General features: G+C 40.2%; 2 protein-coding genes across 4 annotated transcripts in view; one reads left to right on the plus strand and one right to left on the minus strand.

Annotated features, from left to right (window-relative positions):
- Nucleotides 1-20,821, minus strand: part of LOC129787307 (DNA-binding protein RFX2) — an 865,065-nt gene that overhangs the window by 178,698 nt on the left and 665,546 nt on the right. The window lies entirely within an intron of this gene.
- On the plus strand, nucleotides 7,200-20,211 carry LOC129787306 (mediator of RNA polymerase II transcription subunit 25-like). 2 transcript variants are annotated; one of them, XM_055822793.1, is made up of 13 exons: nucleotides 7,200-7,460; nucleotides 7,521-7,699; nucleotides 7,766-8,307; nucleotides 8,373-8,954; nucleotides 9,535-9,739; nucleotides 9,846-10,008; nucleotides 10,082-10,246; nucleotides 17,569-17,733; nucleotides 18,491-18,574; nucleotides 18,652-18,759; nucleotides 18,912-19,190; nucleotides 19,730-19,950; nucleotides 20,029-20,211. In XM_055822793.1, exons 1-12 carry the CDS (start codon nucleotides 7,332-7,334, stop codon nucleotides 19,877-19,879), a joined length of 2,751 nt encoding a protein of 916 aa, XP_055678768.1. In that variant the 5' UTR covers nucleotides 7,200-7,331; the 3' UTR covers nucleotides 19,880-19,950; nucleotides 20,029-20,211. The 2 variants fall into 2 exon arrangements, with proteins under 2 accessions (XP_055678768.1, XP_055678769.1); XM_055822794.1 differs by having other exon boundaries at nucleotides 7,206-7,460; nucleotides 18,921-19,190.

A 20,821-nucleotide genomic window follows, 5' to 3' on the forward strand; every position in this document is an offset into this window, starting at 1 on the left:
AACAACTTATGGCTTCACATTAAAGTGACGTATAATACCTGAGAATATATTGTAAAGTTGATGTAGCATGGTGTAGAGAGGAAGTCAATATGTTGGTTGATTTTGTGGGTGCTATGCCAGTCACTGTGCGATGGCAATGAGTATGAGAATGTTTATTTGCATAAATTTATCCTGGGAGAAAACCGCCTCATTGTGAATGCTAATAATTTGCTTAATACCCTTCCGTGCCAAAAGGGTTTTCTATGAAGGAAACAAGAGATTTTACCTTCACATCGGGGAGAGTCTTTGAAGTGTTGTCATAGGAAATTTTCAGCAATACGCTTTATATCGCAAATTAAGATTAATCCATATGAAAAACCCGACCAGGGATGTTCTATTAATTATTTACTTTTGTCTGACTCCTTGAGAATGCTCTCCGGGAAGAGCACGCACACACCACTCAATTATTCCTTTTGGCATTAGCAAAAGCGCGCATTTCATAACATTGGGGCTATACGTGCCTATTCATCATTGCCCAGGAAATAAGCAACGAAAACACTGAGCAGATGCTGGCTTGCTTCAAAAGGAAGCAATGAGAAAAATCACAGAACAGAAAATTTATTCATATTCCCATCAGAATGTATAATTTCCGGTGTGTTGGAGCAATAATCACGCGAGTGTGTGGAAAAATTGCTCCTTGTGAACTTTTCCCCATATATCAGGACAATCAATCAAGGGTAGAAGCCTAAATGAAGCAACCAATACCTCACATTCTTCATCAATATCGGAAATGTCAGCGCGAGAGGGGGCTGTTGTATTGTTCTAGAGATTCACAACTCTTCACATTATATACATACCTACATATATTATGTATGTATGTAGGTATATTCAACATATGAATATGTGATAAATTGAGATCGAGCTCTTTTGGGGATGGCTCATGATCGTCGTGGCTAAAACAAGAGGAATTCCACATAGGTAGGTATATGTATGAGCATTATTGCGTGCTTGGTGCGTAGACCTCGCACCCGCTATCCTCTGCATAAAGTCCAATATTCGTCATTGTCATCCTCTGCGGTATATCATCCATTCACGCGAATCCGCCACACACATATAAAGCATACTTTTGTGTATCTGCCTTCCATCCTTCCGACTCCCGATGAACGTCATATATACACCGGCAGAGCATAACTTCCGCGCCATCCCGAGTTGAAGCTGACCCGGGGTAGGTAGGTGGAAGATAAAGTGATGGAGGTAATTGATGAAACCTGAAATGGATATTTATTGGATCTGCGATGAAGCCTTACTGGGATTTTAATTAACCACCCACGAAAATCGTGGGATCATCTCCCTTTATCAAAGTTGAGTTAGTCAAATGCGATTAAGTTGTTGGGGAAAAGTGTGGGTGTTTAATAATGTAATATTTTTAGCAATTTCGCTTCACATGGGGTAAAGTGAAAAATATGCGATGGTTAAAAGTTTATGTGGAGCAAAATGAGACTTTAATGGTAAAATGTAAGTAATTTGAAATTCACAAAGCAGCAACTATTGCAAAATAGGATGAGGAGGATCACGGAAAATCTATTTTTGATCCCTGAAAATATGACAAAATTCCTGGAAATGAATAAAAAACAAAACTTTAGATCCTTTTTAATGGATTTTACTTTTAACCCCAAATGTTCATACAAAAATCGCATAAAAAGCTCTTTATTCCCTCAATAATTTTTGTATGCGGATAAATGAAAAAGTTTTTGAATATTTCCAGGAAATATGACATGGAGAATCAAAGCAGCAACAATATATGAGTCAAGCATAAAATTTGATACATTTATTCAATATTTGAAATTTGATCAAATATTGATTTAACACCAGGTTTAGAAGCTTGTACAGAGAAATCTATAAATAGTTTACTTTAATGCAAAAGCTCACGTCTTTAAGAATGTTACAAGATTTAAATATTAGAGGATTAAGATTCTTATGTATCATTTTTTGTTCTGAGAAAAATAATTTTCCCAAATAAAGTATGATACGTATAGAAAGTTTATGCAAAAGAAGTCTCTGAAAAACCTAAATCAAAGTTCATTGCCAGCATCCCCAGTGAGTTTATTCTCTTTTTTTCCCATTGCGCCATATGCCATATAGAAGCAGGGAAAGTCAAGAAATCTCAAGAATTTCTCACAGGCACATTGGAAAATTCTCCAAGGACCCATCCCGAGGTTTTTAAAGGGCATGTTTTATATTTCGGAGTCACAGTGCGTGCTTCTCGGTATGTGAGCGCGACGCGTAAAATCGCAATAAATATCTGGCAAAAATATAAAATTAAAAAGCGTACGAGATGGGGGTGCAAAAGAGTCCTCTTGGCATTTTGTGAAAATATGCGAGAACATCTCAATGGGAGGAACGTAATTGACATAAATTTTGCACCATTGCAGAGAATTATTTTCGTGTGTCTTTATCGTTTCTAGATACTTTAGATGTCGCATCGTTTTTCAACTCTACCTCTTGGTGAGACACTGTGGCGGAGACGTGCTAGTGTTTGTCTTAAGGATGGTGTGGAGCATATTAGAGGAGCGTAATATATTGCCACACCAGTGAGAAGGTGATTCTGTCAAGGATTCTGTGTATATGGTGTGGTGGAGCACAATGGGAAATTTGTGTGAACGAAAAGAGTGCTGGTATTTGCCAAAGTGGCACGTAGAGTCTTTCCCAAAAAATACTCGTATATACTTTTCCTTACATCAAGCCCATAGCATCCATAAAGATTCACTGTAGTCATTAAACGGAGAAACTACATACATACATAACTCATTGTAGTACACATACATAACTCATAGGATTTTCTTTTAGTTTTAAAGGGAATTGACGTTATTTCGCATTAGAAGAACATCTTTCAAAAAAAAAAAGTTTTAAAATTTTGAGCTTAAAAAATAATTTGTTCTTATAATTTTAAAGAAAAGATGAAAGAATTTAAAACGTTTCAAAAGCTTCCTCCGCATAGCAGCTGAGTGAGCTTTTTCCTCGGAAAATCTATAGGGAAAATTCAAAACGCAAGCCAGAGCATAAAGGGCATAAAGATATCAATACCGCACTTCAAGCTCCCATCACGAAATATCCATTAATTTCTCAAATTCAGAATCATTTTGTTTTATTGAAAACCCACACAGAAAAGTTTTTAAAGGGTTATAACCACAAATTTTTTCTCCATCACATTGGTTTTTTTTCCTTCTTGCTGAACTTTCGAAGAAAGCGATGAAGGAGAAAACGTTAAGAAGTTCATAATCAAATTCTGTAAGCTTCGGCGATAAATATAAACTTCTTTATTGAGTTAATACACTCGCCCCATTCTCCACTGCTGTAGCATCATCACACAACCAACACGATGGGCAGATGAAGAAGGGAAAGTCTTTTGAAAGAGAAATATCATTCAGTTTTGTTGATTCTGTCGCGCACCATGATGGTGAAATTCCCGAGGAAGTGCACTGAGGAATCCACAAGAATGTGCGATGCAATGAAAATTCATATGCATTTGCCATTTGAGTCTTCATTGCGAATATAGAGAGCGTCAACCACACAACCGTCATCTTCCAATTACCTCAATACACCCCCAACCACCAACTAGTCACGAGCTGGTATTTCCCTTGGCAAGGTGTCGACTTATGAGGGGAGGGTTGGTAGATGACTGGCGTACTACTATGGTAAATGTAGGAGTGCACCTCCCGTTGCTTTTCAACCAACTTGAGATGCACGAATCTCCCATCATTGAATATTTTCCCTTCATAAGCAACAACACTTTCTCGCCGCGTTGTAAAGCGCTCGAAACTTTTCGCATTTACTACAGCAATAAATGTACATACAATTTTAATATAATCGCGAACTTTCCTTTTAATATTATTTAGCGATATTAATAGTTTGTGTAGCGAATACGAGATTGAGGGGCAATTGTGTGGAATTTTCTCAATTTGCCTTCCTCATACCATTCCCAAGATGCGGATGGGGGAGGACAGCACCTCATCAAGAGCCACCCCATTTGGTACGATGATGTTGCTTAATCCGCGAGGCAAAGCGAGTGACTCTGGCATCTCAAGGGTGTGCTCTGGGGAATTCAAATTAGAATACCCTTACCGAAAATTCAAATAGGAGAATCGACACATTTCTGCACGAAGTATTCAAATTTGGGAAGGAATTATGGTGCGGAGAATCTTGCAAAATCCCAAATGAAAATCGATTTTTTTCCTCGCCCATTCTTTTTTTTCTTTCAACTTTTGGGGGGCATACACGCAGTCCTATGCCGAAAAAAAGGATCCACTTTGCGGCGGTGGGATTGAAACTCAATTTACAGCCTCAATTATTGTGATACGACGGAGCGGGAAATTGTGGATTTTTTTGTGATTTCGTAAATTTCAATTGGATTGTGGGTAGTATCCTTAATAATATTATAAGTAAACTACAGCCGACATAACTTGAGTAGGCGTCAACGGCATATTACGGAAGCTCCCAAAGCTCCAAGAGATATCTAACTAGGTTTAAATTATGACAAGGATGTTTTTTTGCATCGAAAAAATATTGTCTAACTAAACTATCAATTTATCCTTAAGCCTGCTCTTTATTTGGGTCACGAGCGTGGGACAGGTGCGGGCTCAAAGACTTAGGCTAAGAGATCTCCTATAAAGTTCTGAGTTTATGAATTGAGTTCATCTTGTTCGAAGAAATGAAATGTAGGTCACTTATTTAATTAATTGTATTCCTTCTCCAATTATTAATTACAGAAACAAATCTTCAAGAGAGCTTCAGAAGATACAAAGAAAGATTCTCTAACCGTCAAACGGGAAAAGTCGATTTATTTTTCTTATCTATTTTTTTTTGCTTTTATGATTCAATTCTCCAGTTGATGCTTAACTTTATGCTTTTGGCACAATATTTCTTATAAAATTTATGATTTTTTGATTATTGTTTTAGAGCTTGAGAGTTATGTTTTATATTACATTTTGGCTACATTCCAAAATATTTTTTTTAGCCCAAAATACTAAAGATAAATTAGACATCAGACATATGGGCGGGATGTATGAATTCTCTATTAGAATTTATGCACAAATAGAGAAATAAAATACAAAAATCAATTATTTTTCCCAACGAGAAAAATTAAAATTTTCCTTGGAAATCGACCTTTGACCGCGTCGTAAAATTTGTTTGTCAAAAAGGGGTCATAAAAAGTTTGAACAGCTACAATATGTATGTGGTGCAGAATCATATATGAGCGGGGAGAGGGTGAAATAGAAACATATCAAACATGTGCAATAAAACCAAATGGACATCTCTGTGTGTAGCACGTAAATAAAATAAATTGCCCTTTTAATCTTCCCAGCAGCAATAAATCGTAGAGCAAGGTGAAAAGCTCAAAATCTCGCTATTTGTAGAAATATTTCATGAATAGCAATAAAATATGGGGATTGAATATTTGATGGGCTAGCATTCTACATATCGTATCTGTAAATCCTCGGGGCTTTTTCGCGCACAATTGAAAACAATCGAATCCCATTTGTTCATCAATTAACAGGAAATCCAAATGGAATTCTTTGAATACAAAATCACGGGGGGATGAGTGTAAATATATAACTAGAACGTGGGTGGGCTGACTAGCCTCCATTCATTTAATTTTGCCCTACAATTTATTGAATTTTGTCATCCAATTGAGTTGAAATGTGATTAATTAATGTGCAATAATTCCATCCAATGCTGTCAACATCAAATTCAATTATCCTTAATCACAGCGAGGATATTAGATCGTAAATTGGGCAGAGCGTGGGAGAAAGTATATATATGTCCTCCTTTTTTTCAATACTCGTCTCCCACCCCCATAAAGCAGACAATAAATTCTTCTGTCATACAAATAAATGAGCCAATCATATTATCAATTTATTAACACCCAAAATCAGGAATTCAATTTGTTGGGCGCAATATTTTGCGATACGCGCGGACGTTCTAAATAAATTGTTTCTCATGTCTTCAATTTAATATTCGTTCGCGTCTAATATCCATTGCAAATATTAATTTTATCCCAAGGCTCTTAGCAATTTCAGGAGCTCATCTGTGGGGGTGACAGTCAGACAAGAGTTGGGGAGAGAACGGCTCGAGCCGAGGACAAAGTGGATGAGAAGAATTCTTGGTAACTTTGACAAATATCTGCAAATTCCTCCCTTTTCATCTAAACGTCGAACATTTGGCAGGCAGAGATAGGATGGGATAGGATGACTAAGATGAGACAGCAGGGTGGTTTAGGGTACATACATCCCTTAACTATAATATTCAGAGTAATAAACTTTGAGTATTTTTGTTATAGATATTTTAAATTTTAAAAATATCGATGAATATTTTTTTGCAATAAAGCTTATTTTTATTAAAAGAGAAAAAGCTGAGAAAATGTTTTAAACAAGAAGCTTTTATAAAGCTCAATTACCTGTTAGGTTTTTTTTTCATAAAGCTTTCATTTTTTAAAATCATTTTTGAGTAAAATTGAAAGATTTTAAAGGTTTTACCTTATGGTGCGTAAAATTGAAGAACTAAAACAAGGCTCCAATTCGTCCTGAAGCCGCCACATCTACAATACATTTTGCAATCTAATAGTTTGAGCTTTTATAACATTTCTTTTACAACAACTAATAAACACATCGTAAACCCACGCCGTACATATTCTCAACAGAAATGTATTTTAAAATTTTTATTAGTGCTTCTCCCGTTTTCCCCAATTTCTTTTTTTTAAGTCCTTCATATCCTTTCATTGCTTGCAATTTTTTACACCCACTCATAGACCACACGGAGGTTTTTTTTTTACTAGCAAGCTCAGTAGTTAAGCCAGAGAGAAAAATTTATTCATTTCACGAACTCGCTCCTTCGTGATGTGAATTTTTCGAATTTTCTTATGCGCAGGAAAATTGGAAGAAAGAAATTCTTTTGGGAAAGTTGCGATGGGGTTTTGTTGAAAACCCGAGTTGTTCTCATGGGATTGGTCGGGAGATGTGTTCATTGTGGGTGGGTGTCTGGTAAAAATATCCTTTTTGGATCTTTGAATTGTGTCTGTGGCAATTAAAGGCAAATATCGTGAAAATTCTCCATAAATATTTTATTTGATGAGAAAATCTTTTTCTTTGGAAGGCGGTGGAAACTTTTATTTTGCGCGCCAAAAGCAAAGATAACATCAGCGCCTCTTCTGCGCATGAGCCAACACCGGCACTTCGTTTGACAGTTTGTGAGGTTTGCTGTGTTTTGTTTATGTGTTTGACTTGTGCGAAAGAAAATTCGTGAAAATTGTGAAAATTTGAGGTGTTTCTGTGAACTTTTAGCCGTGATTTGTGACAATGGTTGCTGCAGATTCGGATTTGTTGGCGGACGTGGTGTTTCTAATTGAAGGAACAGCGATAAATGGAGCTTACTTTGGGGACATCAAGTCGAACTACATCATCCCGACGTTGGAGTACTTCTCCCAGGTATTTAGTAGATTGTCCTTTTGTCACATCCCGCGGAAATTATCTCAATGCCCGTGGTAGTCTTTCTCTTCCCAGTGGATGGGAGATGATCGGGAGTATTGGACGGGATTAGATAGAAACAGCACATTGTATGGGGTAGTCGTTTACAAGACAGCCCAGAGCATGCCGGGAGTTTGTTGTACGACTTACGGGCCTTTTGCCAGCTCCAAAAAAGTACTCAACACCATCGAAAAACTAGAGTAGGTTTCTTTTGTTCCCCAAAAGTGCCGCAATGTCCCTGAAATGCACGGAATAATTTGTTTTAGGCTAACTGGGGGGAAGAGTGAATCATATGCGAATCTCGCAGAAGGAATGGCCACAGCTTTGGTATGTTTTGACGATCTCGAGGAGCGCAGGGATCAGGGTACACCCACCCAGAAGCACTGCATCCTCATCTGTAACAGTGTTCCGTACTCAATGCCCGTGCAAGAGTGCTATATGTATGAAAATAAAACAGTTGATCAACTTGCGACGATTTTCCAAGAGAAGGAAATTAATTTCTCCATCCTCTCTCCGCGGAAAATTCCCGTCCTTTTTAAGCTATTTGAAAAATCCGGTGGGGATTTGTCATCGTCCACCTCGAAGAATTATTGCAAGGATCCACGACATCTTGTTCTCCTCAAGGGGTATTCCCTCAAGGAGCGTCCTGCAAGTCCACCAGCAGCTGCAACAATTAATCTACCGAGTCCATTGGCATCCAATATGATGCCAATGAATAATCAAATGGAAGCAGCTGGAAATCAGATGCTTGCAGCTCAGCAGATTAATCAACCTGGCCCCATGCGTACCAACATGAATAATCCCGGAAGTAAGAATAATTTTCCCACAGAGAAGTTTTCTGGGAGACTCACAAAAATATTCGTAATTTTTTAGTGTTTCCGGATGCAATGCAAAATCCAATGGGAAATCCCAATATCCCACGTCCGGGGTTGATGTACCCTGGTCAAGGTCCAAATCCCAATCAAATGAATCCCCAGGTTTCCATTGCACCCCCCAATCAGACGGCTATGTCCATGCCATACAATCCCAATGTGCAGCAACCACAGATGGGGCAACGAATGCAAAATCCAAGGTGGATGATGCCACCACAGCAGCAGCGTCCTTTCCTCCCAAATCCCGGACAGAATCCGCAACAGCAGCAGATGCCAACGCAGCAGCAACAGCAATCAGCTCTCATTACGCAACTCAGTACTCCACCGCACAGCATGGCGTCTCAGGGAGTTGGTCAGATGAACAATATGGCGCAGCAGCAAGCCATCCGGATGCAACTTATGAATCAGCAGCAACAGCAGCAGCAGCAACAACAACAGCAGCAGCAACAACACCAACAACAGCAGCAGCAGCAGCAGCAGCAGCAAAACCCGCAGCAGATGCAGCAGCAAAACCCGCAGCAGATGCAACAAAATCAAGGGCCACAAGTCAACCAACAGATGCCCCAAAATATCCCCACATCAGGTAGGATTCCACTAACAAGGCCAACAATAAATTTCCGCCCCCCGAAATTATTTAAAAATAATTTATACACAGAATTCCTCAACCAAAAAAAAAATTCTTGTCGATTTCATGTTTTTAATGTTTTTTATGAGAGTTTCATATTTTCATGGGGTGTGTAAATGGAAATCACAAAGAATGACAAATTTATGAATATGTAATAACACGATGAAATGCATTTGGGGAAATTTTTGCAGAATGTTTTGGAAATGAAAAAAGTTTTTAACAAGCAGTAGGTCGTTATAGCCTGCAGGTATATGGGATTTTCATGTTGACCTAAATAACAGGATGCATATTATTTTATTTCGTGAATTTTAGTATAGTTTTTACAGCGTCTATTTCGACGTTGTTCTTAAAAATTCAATCCTTACTCGACATTTGTGAAACTTTAAATTCTCTACACATGTGGATCTAAAACTCTACTATACCTACCCTCCGCCCTCCCAATATAATTGTCATGTTTGAAAAGTTATGTATGAAGTCCTTTGTGTATGCCTCAGTGGATTTATTAAAATAATTTTAATGGGTTTCTGGGTGGAAACAGCACAACAGCATATGCCACCAGCAAGTGGTGTTCCCACGACGGCAGCTGGTGGTGCTACCGGTGGGCAACCAACCTCCAATTCAAGGGAGAAAATTTGGACTGGGATTCTGGAGTGGATTGAGAAGGCAAAGAGCGATCAACCCAAAATTGCACGCCACGTACCGTGCTATGTCACAACTAATATCAAAGATGGTGAACCAGAATTGTACGTTGTGTTCGTTAGAATGAAATATTTCACATGGTGGAAATTCACTACGTGAATGCTAATCTATGTGGGTCTATCTCCTCCGCGAATGTGGGGAAAATTGCAGGAAAGCCGACAGCTGGCCCCAGAAGCTCATTATGCAACTCATGCCGAAGCAACTTGTGGGGAATATTGGTGGGCAATACCTAAAAGATTCCAAAACGGTCATCTTTCACCCAAGTCAATGTGAAGCTCTTGATGCCCTGTCGAAAGTCATGGCAACGGGCTTTGTAAGTCTCCTCCTGCTTAAAAATCAATGCACCCATATGCAGGTGTTGTAAATTTCCCTTCGTTGCATTTTAGGCGGGATGTGTTCACTTCACAGCATCCCCACCGACAAATTGTGAGATAAAAGTGCTAATTCTGCTGTATACAGCTGAGAAGAAGGCCTTCCTTGGCTTCATTCCCAACAATCAAGTGGGATTTGTCGACAGGCTGCGCAAAGTTATTCAACAAAAACAAGGCTTGGTACGTCATGGAATGGTTTAATGTTGTGTTCAAATAACCCTACCCGCACACCTCTATCCAAATCCACAATTGATTTTAATTCTCACAGCTAACAAGCAAAGCTATTACGGCCTTAACGAGTATACAGAAACATTTTTCGTGGCCTACGCCAGCCAGTTTTTAGCCAAAAATTCGATTTTATTTAATTCAATAATTTTAAATTATGCAGGTGAGTTAAAAAATAAAAAAGGAAAGAATTTTTATGGGCCGACAGTCTAAACTTTTAACAATTTTCATTTAAAGTGATAAAACACATTTGGGGTAACAAATGAATTGTATTCAGGTAAAAGAATTGTATTTTTACCCATTTTCCTTCTTCATTCAATAATTGCCTCAAATTCAAAAATTAGACTCCAACTCCACTTGTCTGATTTTGAAAATTAACTCTAAATTAAAATATTTCAAGAAATTCGACAAACCCCTAAAATAGGAGTAGATTCTGATAAAAATCTTTTCTTTTCCTTTCTTACAGTTCGTCAGTTATAAGATTTTTGATATTCCGGGAAGAATCTTATAGGATTCTTACTTTTTGTTTCTAGCTTTTGTAGCACCCGACTCACTATCCAGCAAATATTAACCTAGCTCATAGAGTGAGTACCCTTAGATTGGCGGTAACTGTAACGGCTGCCCTTCCCTCGGCAACGGCTTCTGCCCCCAGGTTACAAACCCTCAATAGGTGAGAGAGAATACGAGAATCCTCAAGAGAACGTAGGAGAGCACTGAGAAAGTAATTAGATGAGAGAGTAGCAAAGAGTGCTGATGAGAGTAGAGTTAGTCGGAGCTCAGCCTTGTGCGGGTATGGCTGTGCAGTGAAAGTGCTCTTAGATTAGTTGAGGACGACGAGGGTTGAGGTTACTGTGGGGAGTTGACCAAAGCCCTGTGGCGCCCCCTATTCAGGGCGCCACATATCAGAAGTGGGATGCGAAATCCCGGCGAAAAAATGAACAGAAAAGTGATCGCGCGCGAGTGAAGAAAACGAACATGGCGGCTATGATGCCGCAGAAAAGTGAAGTGAAAAAGTGTGTGAAAAAGTGCCGGAACGGCGAGGGACCCCCATGGAAACCGCCCCAGCAGCAGCAGGAGACACCGGGCAACGTTTGCAGAGCAGCGGGGGAGGTGAATTGCAGCGAGTTTCACGGCGGCAGAGCGACATTTCCGGAGGCATCGACGGCGGCAGAGAAAACGTGTCGGGACATGTTTGGCAGCAGGGTGTTTCAGAAAGGGTGAAAAATTTTCATGAAAATGACTTTTATTGCAGCTGGTGTGAATGTGTGGCATGAATGAGGGGATCCCCAAGCCTGTACGAGTGCATTGGTGTGTGCAGAGCCCCCGTGAAGGGGGGAAAAATGTTCTTCTTGTCGTTTCAGAGATTGCTCTAAAAGTTCCTGAAAAATGATAAAGTGAGTACATTCCTGTGTTTTGGGGATATTTGTGCAGCCATATAGAGTTCAGGGGGTTTGTAAAGAAGAAAAATTGTGTAATTAAGGCTGCCCGAAGGGAAATATCGCGGTAAAAAGTGCCCCAGTGAAACTATTTCCATGGCATATGTAAAGATTCGCGGTGTTCTGCGGCACCGAAGAAAAGTTTCCCTCCCAGAAATTTAGAGAAAAAGCAGCGCGGTCGAAAAAATTCGCAGCTCAAAAAAAAAAATCAGTTTATCACAAAATTAACCCTTGAATGCTCAATAGAAGAAAATGAACGTGAAGTTGTGCCCCTTGAGAAAAATTCCCTGAAAAATTCAAATCGAAGTGTCCTGCGAAAACCGCCATTAAAAAGCACCCAGTAGAAAGAAATGAAATCTCCCAAATGTTGAAAATTTCCTGAAAATTCCCCTTAAAAATCCAGTAGAAAAATCCCTGAAATGAAAATTAAGAAAAATAAATGAGCAGAAATAAAAGGAAAAGTCCGAGGAATTAGATGAAATGTCCCATGGAAGTTTATGATTATCCCCTCGCGAAATTTTCGGCGCAGTGTTCGAGAAATTTTTCGGCGAAAAGTCACCAGAGGCGTCGCGATCAAAGAAATCTGTCAGTTTGTTTTTATTTTGAAAAGAAAACATGCCGTGAAGTGAAAAATTGAAGGAAAACTCGGAAAAACCCTGAGAAAAAGTGAAAAGAGGTGAGAGTATCTACATATGAGGTGTTGCGGCTGACCATGGTGGTGTATGAGATCGTAAATGTGATGAATTTGTGCTACATTTTTGCAGAAATGAATGAGGAGCGTCAGGAATGAGATGAAGCAATGAAGAAGCTCCCGATGGCAGCACCCGAAGTGGAAGCACCCATGGTAGAAGTGCCAGTAGTAGCAGCCCCTACAGTAGCAGCACCTGTGGTAGAAATACCTGCGATAGAAACACCTGTGATAGAAACACATGCGAAGGCAGTGCCCACTGCTGTGACAATTGGCAAAGGAGAAAAGTTGACGGGATTTGCACCGGAATTGCTGGAGATTGAGGAGTTCGTGCTCCGTTCCGAATTGATCGACAGAAGGACGTTATCCGTTGTTGCATGCCTCGACACCGTGAGTGGAATCCTCCACCAATGTGGAGTCAAGGATAAGCATGCGATTCTGAAGGGGAGCATGCGATCGAAAGGAGCAGCCAAACCATGGTTCGAAGGGAGGAAAGGCAACCTGCATACGTGGGAGATAATTGGAAAAGTGCATAAGGAATTCTTTCCGGATGAGAATTACAGTCTCGCAATTCATTGGAAGCTGCGGGGAGGCAAGAAGCGACGAAGTGAACCAGAGGAGGAGTGCTGCTACGGGAAAATGATTCTTTCCCAAGAAATCCAGTTGGAATCAGCACGAAGCTTTTCAGGATTCGGATAGATGCCGTAAAAATCGCCATCACAGTTGCCGTGATTCTTATTGGGGTCAACGTCGTGAAAGGTGGCGTGATTATTGTCGTAGCGAGCGTCGCGATTATCGGTGTAGAAGATTTCCTTGAAGGTGTGAGGAACAGCAGACGAGGAGCGGTAGATTGCGCTCATGCTGTTGAGATGGCCGTGTTCTTGTTTTACAAGCAAATGGCAGATGCGGAAGGTGTTCGCAGAAAAAAAAAAAATTAATGAGAAAATAAATTATTCAAAATTTGAAAACATCAATGTTTCCTTGTATAGATACAGGCGCAGCGGAGATTGGCGTGACACGAGTCATTCAGCGTGTCGCAGTTGTTGAAGAAAGTTTCAATGTCTGTTTGCATAGGTTCGGGAGCAGTGGAAATTAGCTTGAGTCGAGTCTTTAGGGTGTCGCAGCTGTTGGGGAGCGTATCAATGTTTGCTTGCTTAGGTATGGGTGCAATGAAAATCGGTGTGGCGCCAGTTGGTTAGTTTGTCACGGTTGTTGGGATGATCGGCGTATAGTGAATGAAAAGAGCAAAAATGTAGTGGGTAGAGCAAGTAAGGGATTCCAGTGTCACATCTGTTGCTCTGCTGAGGATTTGGGGTGTGCGTGTCCCAAGGAGTCTTGCTGGAAGGTGAAAATTGGTGAGGAAGGATAGCAGTGGTTTCGCAAGAAATGAGGATTGCGACCATGTGAGTGCGTGAAGTGTGAAATGCCAATACTCTAGGAGGATACAGGAGAGATCACATCAATCAAACGGGAATGGAGTTGCTGAAATACCTGATGGAGAGAAGGAAAATTGCGGAATGGCGTTGAAGATGAACGAGCATGTTTGGAGGCTTTAATTCACAGCATAGCCACGGGGAAAAATCTATTTCCTGAGAGGGTGGCAAAGTGAAAAACGAACCTCAGCAACGGTACGTGCTAAGAAGAGCGGAAGCAGTTGGGGAGGAAGCTGTGAGCTGAAGCGTTGGAAAGGATCTGAGGTGGTGAAGTACATTGATGAGTCATGCGAATGTCGATGTAAGTGAAAATGTGCTGTGGACTTATAGGACGGTGAAGAGCAGAGAAAATCTCAGGAGTCCAGAAAATAAAAGGAAAATGAACACAGCATCCTCGAGAAGATGGGAAAAATAAAGAACATGACGGTTGATGAAAGGGAGGATGCCACGAATGGAGAAGAAAGAAGACAAAGATGGCAAATGAATGGAACAAGGTGTTATTCGGTGGCAGCAGGAGCAAAGACAAGTATCCCGAAGAAAATATGGTTGCGAGAGTGTGATGCCCGCAGATTGCTGATGCACAACATAGAAGGAAGTCTCACGTGAAGAGAGCCTGTGGCTGAATAAGAAAATGTTGAGGAAACTCAGAGAAAATAAGTGTGCAGAAGAAAGAAACACGGGTGGCCAAGAAACAATGAGATGAGACCTTGACGAACTAGAAGACCTGAAGGATGCCGTAGTGGAATTACGGAGCTGAGAGTAAACCGAAGATGCGCAGCAGTTTGGAGGCTGCAGTAATAAAAGCGAGTGAGATGTCAGGGAGAAGGAATGAGTGACCTGGAAACGGGAAAATCGGACAGGACTTGCAGAAGGTCAAATGCATAAAATAGACGGTAGCAGTAATGGAGGAAATCTCTGCCAAGAAGGAGGTGTGCAAAATCTCGGAGAAGGACTTGAAGTTCGGAGATGCGGCGACAAAGGAGAAGCACATACAGTTAAGGACAAAGACGCTGTGGCAGTGAGTTACGCAAAAGGAGCGGAGTCTTTCAGGACGCAAGGAGGCGGTGATCATCCCGTCAGTGTGACGGCTTATGGCAAGGGAGATTGACGCGTTTGGGAGGTGCAAGGAGTTGGGAGCGGTGATTGCAGCTATGGTGAAGAATGCTATCCAGGTGTTCGAGGAGATGGTGCAGTTTTTCCAGTTTTTCAGATATCCCGGCATGCTTGTGAGTGGCAAGCAACATTGTTCGCGGTAAACCGGTTCCGGTAGTTTGGTGAGGCCAATGGTGTCCACCATTCCACAGTGTCAATTGCAATACCGTACGCAGATGGGCGAATTGAAAAGAGTGTTCAAGGTTAGTCGAGGGTTCTCTCAATTGTATCTACGTCGCAGGCAGGGGATGTTTGAGTGGTACATCTCGCGACTGTTCACAGGTGCCAGGTGGAGTGGGTAAGCGCTGTGAAGTTTTAGGTTAACTGCGAGATCCTGAGGAAGAGTATGAAGGTGAAAGAGCAGCAGATGATAGATGATGCGGGTGGATGAAGTCTAAATAAATTTTGCAGTAGTTTTCTTATGTGCCACTGAGTCGACTTGAAAAAGTCTTGTGCGGTAATAATGCAGATTCATTTATGCCGTAAATTGTTGGTGTTGATGAAGGCAGTTGGGCGTGAGACCCACAAGATGAGTGAGAAGAGGCTCGTCTATGAGATGGTGATCTATGACATGAAATAAATTGTTGATTTTTAGCAGGTTGCAGGTATAAGCGGCAATGCGAGCGGGACATGTCACCAGCCTGGAAACGATAGCGACAAGAACGACGTAGAGGCTGAGGGTGACCGATGAAGTGTGCGAAGATTACAGTGTGTACTGTACAATGTCCCGAACGAAGTGAATGGCCCAGACGACTGAAGATCTCCCGTCGCGAGCACGAAAGAATGCAGTAAACCAGTAAGCAGCAGTACAATGAAACAGTTGAGAGGCGCCAAAGAATACACAACACACATGAAGGTCTGTTGTGCGGCAGGTACCCATGAAGGGTAAGTAAGCGTGCCGTTGTCGAAGTCGTCGAGGGGCCAAACACCGCTGATTGAACGCAACGCGCCATGAAAGAATACACAACACACTTGAAGGTCTGTTGTGCGGCAGGTACCCATGAAGGGTAAGTAAGCGTGCCGTAGTCGTCGACGCGCCATGAGACAACTCACAACACACATGAAGGTCTGTTGTGCGGCAGGTACCCAGGAAGGGGTAAGCAAGCGTGCCGTTAAAGGAAGCAGTCAGCCGCAGAAAATGAACATTACGAGAACATCATGCAGCAGACACCAATCGACTAGCAGCTACAACGATTGTTCTACAACATCAGGACCTGCGAATGAAACGGCGAATTAAACTCATGTGCGGAACGTTCCGTTAGTGTTAGCACATGAGCAGTCCTCACGACTTGGGTGTGGTAGTAGTTTGGGAAAAACGGCCAGTAAAATTCGGGGTTGGTATTCCGCGTAGTTTTGATCCTGACATAGTAAATTAATGCAGTAAAATGATTTTCTTGAAATATCACTTGCAGCCGTCGGGGACGACGGCAGTGTCAGGAACGGCCGAATGTAGCACCCGACTCACTATCCAGCAAATATTAACCTAGCTCATAGAGTGAGTACCCTTAGATTGGCGGTAACTGTAACGGCTGCCCTTCCCTCGGCAACGGCTTCTGCCCCCAGGTTACAAACCCTCAATAGGTGAGAGAGAATACGAGAATCCTCAAGAGAACGTAGGAGAGCACTGAGAAAGTAATTAGATGAGAGAGTAGCAAAGAGTGCTGATGAGAGTAGAGTTAGTCGGAGCTCAGCCTTGTGCGGGTATGGCTGTGCAGTGAAAGTGCTCTTAGATTAGTTGAGGACGACGAGGGTTGAGGTTACTGTGGGGAGTTGACCAAAGCCCTGTGGCGCCCCCTATTCAGGGCGCCACACTTTAATCGTATTTTTTTGAAAGAAAATTACTTTTCCAGGCCTCTTCAGAGATCTCTCTGACTATTTTCCTGAACAACAATTTTTTATGTTTTTGTTTTCTAGAACGACAATAGAACTTTTTAAAAACACCCATCTATCAAAATCTTATAGCAACTATTCAGTTGTTAGAAAAGAAAAGATTTTATCAGAATTTTTGAATTTAAACGACAATTTAAAATACTTCTTTCTTATGCTATCCAGCAACGTCTTGATAAATGTATTTTGATAAACATTTTTTTTTTAAATAAGTCAACCCAACCTCTTTCTTCTTCAATCAATAAAAATCAACTCAAGTTGCCCTAAAAAGCCGAGAGCCTCGAAATTTAATATTCCATAAAAATTCCCATAAAAACGTGTACTTTAAGTGGATTCTCGGAATTATTTTGGCGCAGGATTCACGTAAAACCAAACCACATAAATGTACATTCATTCATTATGTATATTGCTACCTACCTCAACATTCCCGTTCTGCACGAGATTACGGGCACGATTTTGAGTATATTTAATACTGCATTTTGTATCGAATAAACCCAAATAATCCCATTGATTTCCCATACTTTAGCATATTGTACTAATTTGCACACCATATACGCCTCACTTGAAATGCTTATTTGAGTTTATATTTTTGTATTTGTGTGTGTTTACGTGTATACTATTTAGTCAGGAAGGATTGAAACTAAAACCCACAAACATTGGGCGCAATGTATTTATTTGTAGAACCAACAGGCTACGGGACAGCAGGGCGGTGGCGCTGGGAATCCCGGCGGTGCAGGGAATGCGGGAACGAGCGCTCAGGGTCCTGGTGGGCCGAGTGGTGCTGGTCAGCCGAATGCTATGAATCCTGCACCCAATATGCCAACATCACAACCAACAAGTTCTCAGGTTTGGTGCTTTTCACACTCACCACGGCTTGTGTAGTGCCATTTACACCCAAAAAGAGATTAAAACTATTCATGTGGCGGCGGTGCACTCTACACGGTGTATTTAAAAGTCCATTGAAAAAAACTTTCCCCCACTAGATATATAGGTGATTTAGAATTTTGGAACGTGAGCTTTTAACGAGATTTTAGAGTATGTAAAAAAGTTCTTAAAAAAGAATTTCATTATCACTTTTTTGTTTGGGGGTTTTAGATAAATCCCATGAGCTTAGTTGCCAGAGCTTTCAATTTAAGGTTTAGTTTGCTTTTCTTCATTGAAAATTCCTCGATTTATTTTTTTTAGTTTAATTTGTTTTCTATTTAGAGTATATTTGTTTACTTCTCCGTAAACACATGTACGAAGATAAATTAAGTTAAATTAGTATTCCTGGGAGTAATACAGATACTTGGGAAGTGTTTGTTGCCATTTTAAATGATGGCAAAATTAATAAATAATAAACCGCACATTGGAATTTCTGGAAATGCTTCCCATGGGTTGCATTTTGGATTTAAAAGAGAAGCTTCTCTCGTTTGCACTGAAAGGTAAATAATATCTCAGCTGGGGATGTGTGTGCAGTGCACCAATGCCAAATAAGCAGGAATGGTTAGGGGGTGGGTGGGATAAAATAGTGCGAATTAGCATAAATTGTGTAGATAGCCTACAAATGCTGGATTTTCCATCAATTGTCGGTGAGAATTATAAATTTGAATAATAAATGTAGATGATGCAGCAAATGGGGCAAACGTCTACGGCACAAATGGGTCAGCAGCAGACAGTTAATCAAGCCGCACGTATGGGAATGGTGGTAAATATCAATATTGTGAATTATATTTTCCAATTCTGCAAAATATTTAATTAATCTCCCTCATTTCGTATGCCCAGAATATGCCAAATGTTGGGAATCCCAATCAAATGGGTGGTATGCACAATGTTAATCCCGGTGGACAGCATATGGATAATCGGCAGCAGAATATGGAAAAAATGTCTCACGTGAGTACAAAAATATCTCTAGTGGATTTTATTTTGTCCTTTGTATATTTTTCCACCAATTGGAAGAATTTCCAATAACAAACAAAAAAAAAATGCCAATAAATGTGCAAATACCTCGAATACCTTCCGTGATGTGATGCTGACTGTTTCAGCTAAAGCAGTCCCTTGAAGCGGCCGTGCAGCAGGAACAGCAGCAATTTAAAAACTTCGAATTTGGGCAAATGCCAATTCATCAGATGTCCGATAACATGCATGCAGCCCAAGTGGCACAGCAGCAAAAACAGGAGCAGTATAAAATGGCAATGCTGCAGCAGCAACAGCAAATGCGCGGTGTTGGAAATTTAGGAAATCCACAGCAGCAGAATCCACAGAGGATGATGCGTCCCGTCATGGCGAGCAATCCTGGCTTGCGGCATCTCCTGCAGCAACAGGTAGGTGCTTCATAGTTTATTCAGTTTGATTTAGCGTGATTTGATGGATTTCTACACTTTCGGGGTAGAGTTGAAAGTTTATTAGATTGATGATTTTGCATTGAAAATTTATAGATTTTGTCTTCTTCTAATTTGAAATTTTCGATTAAATACTGATAAGTTTATCTACTTATCTATGTGCAATGCCTTGCAACTTTGTCGTCTTTGGATCTCATCTTTTGATCTGAAAATTATGCTTTTTGTCAGAAGAATTTTCCGTTCTTCATATTTTCTTTTGAGTTTTTTTGCAACTGTTGCGTTTTTCATATTTTCCTGACCAAAATGGAATATTATTCTGACTAAAAACCCAATTTTCTGTTCAAAAGATTTGATCCGTCGCCTTTCGTCTACTGAAAATGGAATATCTTTACTAAAGAAATCCAATATTCGTGTGATAATTGCAAATTCAATGATCGACAAATCAATTAATCATAGTTTCTGGTTTTTGATTATTGCAACCACGAATACCCATTGCAAAATCTATATTTAAATTTACACAGCAACAGCAACCACAAAATCCACCATATCGTCAAGTGATGGGTATGCAGGGAGGCAATCCAGGTGGTCCGCAAATGGGTGTGCGACCACAGCAGGGTGGCAATCAGCAACCTCAGCAACCCTTTGAGGACAGCAACTTTGACTTTATTTAATTTCCTCATTATCACTCCGCGCACATCTCTGCAACATGTACGTTCACACATTTATGTGGAAAAAGTTAAAGGTGAGTCCCTCCAACAGAAAATATAATTTCAATCAACAAACATTGCGCAACATTTTTTTCTTCAATTTTTGTAAACAGACAGAGGACTATTTTTCCTGCACGAACTGATATAAATTACAGGAAAATCAGTTTACCGGATGTTTTCAGCATGCACTATTTACATACATAATAATGGATGAATATAAAATTTGTATAAAACACTGTATATGGAGTTTTCGAAACTACATTACAACGTATTAAATATTTTGAACAAACAATGAATCACACTAATTTATGTTAATCCCACCCCTGCACTATATTTCATTTGAAGCACTTTTGATATAATTACAATTTTCAATTATCTCCCCCGGTTTAGCCATAGTTTAAATATCCTCGTCACGTAATATTATTTAATTCCTATTCATTAGAATTATATTTGTGAGCACGTGTATTGAATTTTTGACCGCGAAAAAAATGAAAGCAAAGCGGAAGTAATTAAAATCGAGCGTGGGATGATTTGTTAGTTTGAAAAAGAATTTCCCCGTACATTTTGGATATTAAATTTCAATGTGAAATAAATTGTAATTCAACTGTTCCATTGGCAGTCTTTCCGGTTATTGTGGGGATACATTTTGTGAAATTATTAATTATTATACAATAGATTTTTTTCAGTGGAATTCCTGAATATTTTCCAATTCGTGCTATGACCTCGACGGGCCACTTTCAGGTAATTTTATTGTTGAAATAATCATGTAAAAATAATACCGACTTTGAAAAGGAAATTTTGTGCCCTTTCACGAGACTGATTGAAAGCTTTGTTTTGCAATAATCCTAATAATTTGGATGAATTTAATGCATTATATCTTTAATTGCTAAAATATACATCATTTAT

The sequence above is a fragment of the Lutzomyia longipalpis genome, chromosome 1 (genome assembly GCF_024334085.1).
Source record: "Lutzomyia longipalpis isolate SR_M1_2022 chromosome 1, ASM2433408v1".
Lineage (NCBI taxonomy): Eukaryota > Metazoa > Arthropoda > Insecta > Diptera > Psychodidae > Lutzomyia > Lutzomyia longipalpis.

Bases quoted from the DNA above. Each gene is read 5' to 3' on its own strand.
- LOC129787306 (XM_055822793.1), top strand. From the start codon at position 7,332: ATGGTTGCTGCAGATTCGGATTTGTTGGCGGACGTGGTGTTTCTAATT. The intron at 7,461-7,520 runs GTATTTAGTAGA...TGCCCGTGGTAG, and splicing joins CGTTGGAGTACTTCTCCCAG to TCTTTCTCTTCCCAGTGGAT. The intron at 8,308-8,372 runs GTAAGAATAATT...GTAATTTTTTAG, and splicing joins CAACATGAATAATCCCGGAA to TGTTTCCGGATGCAATGCAA.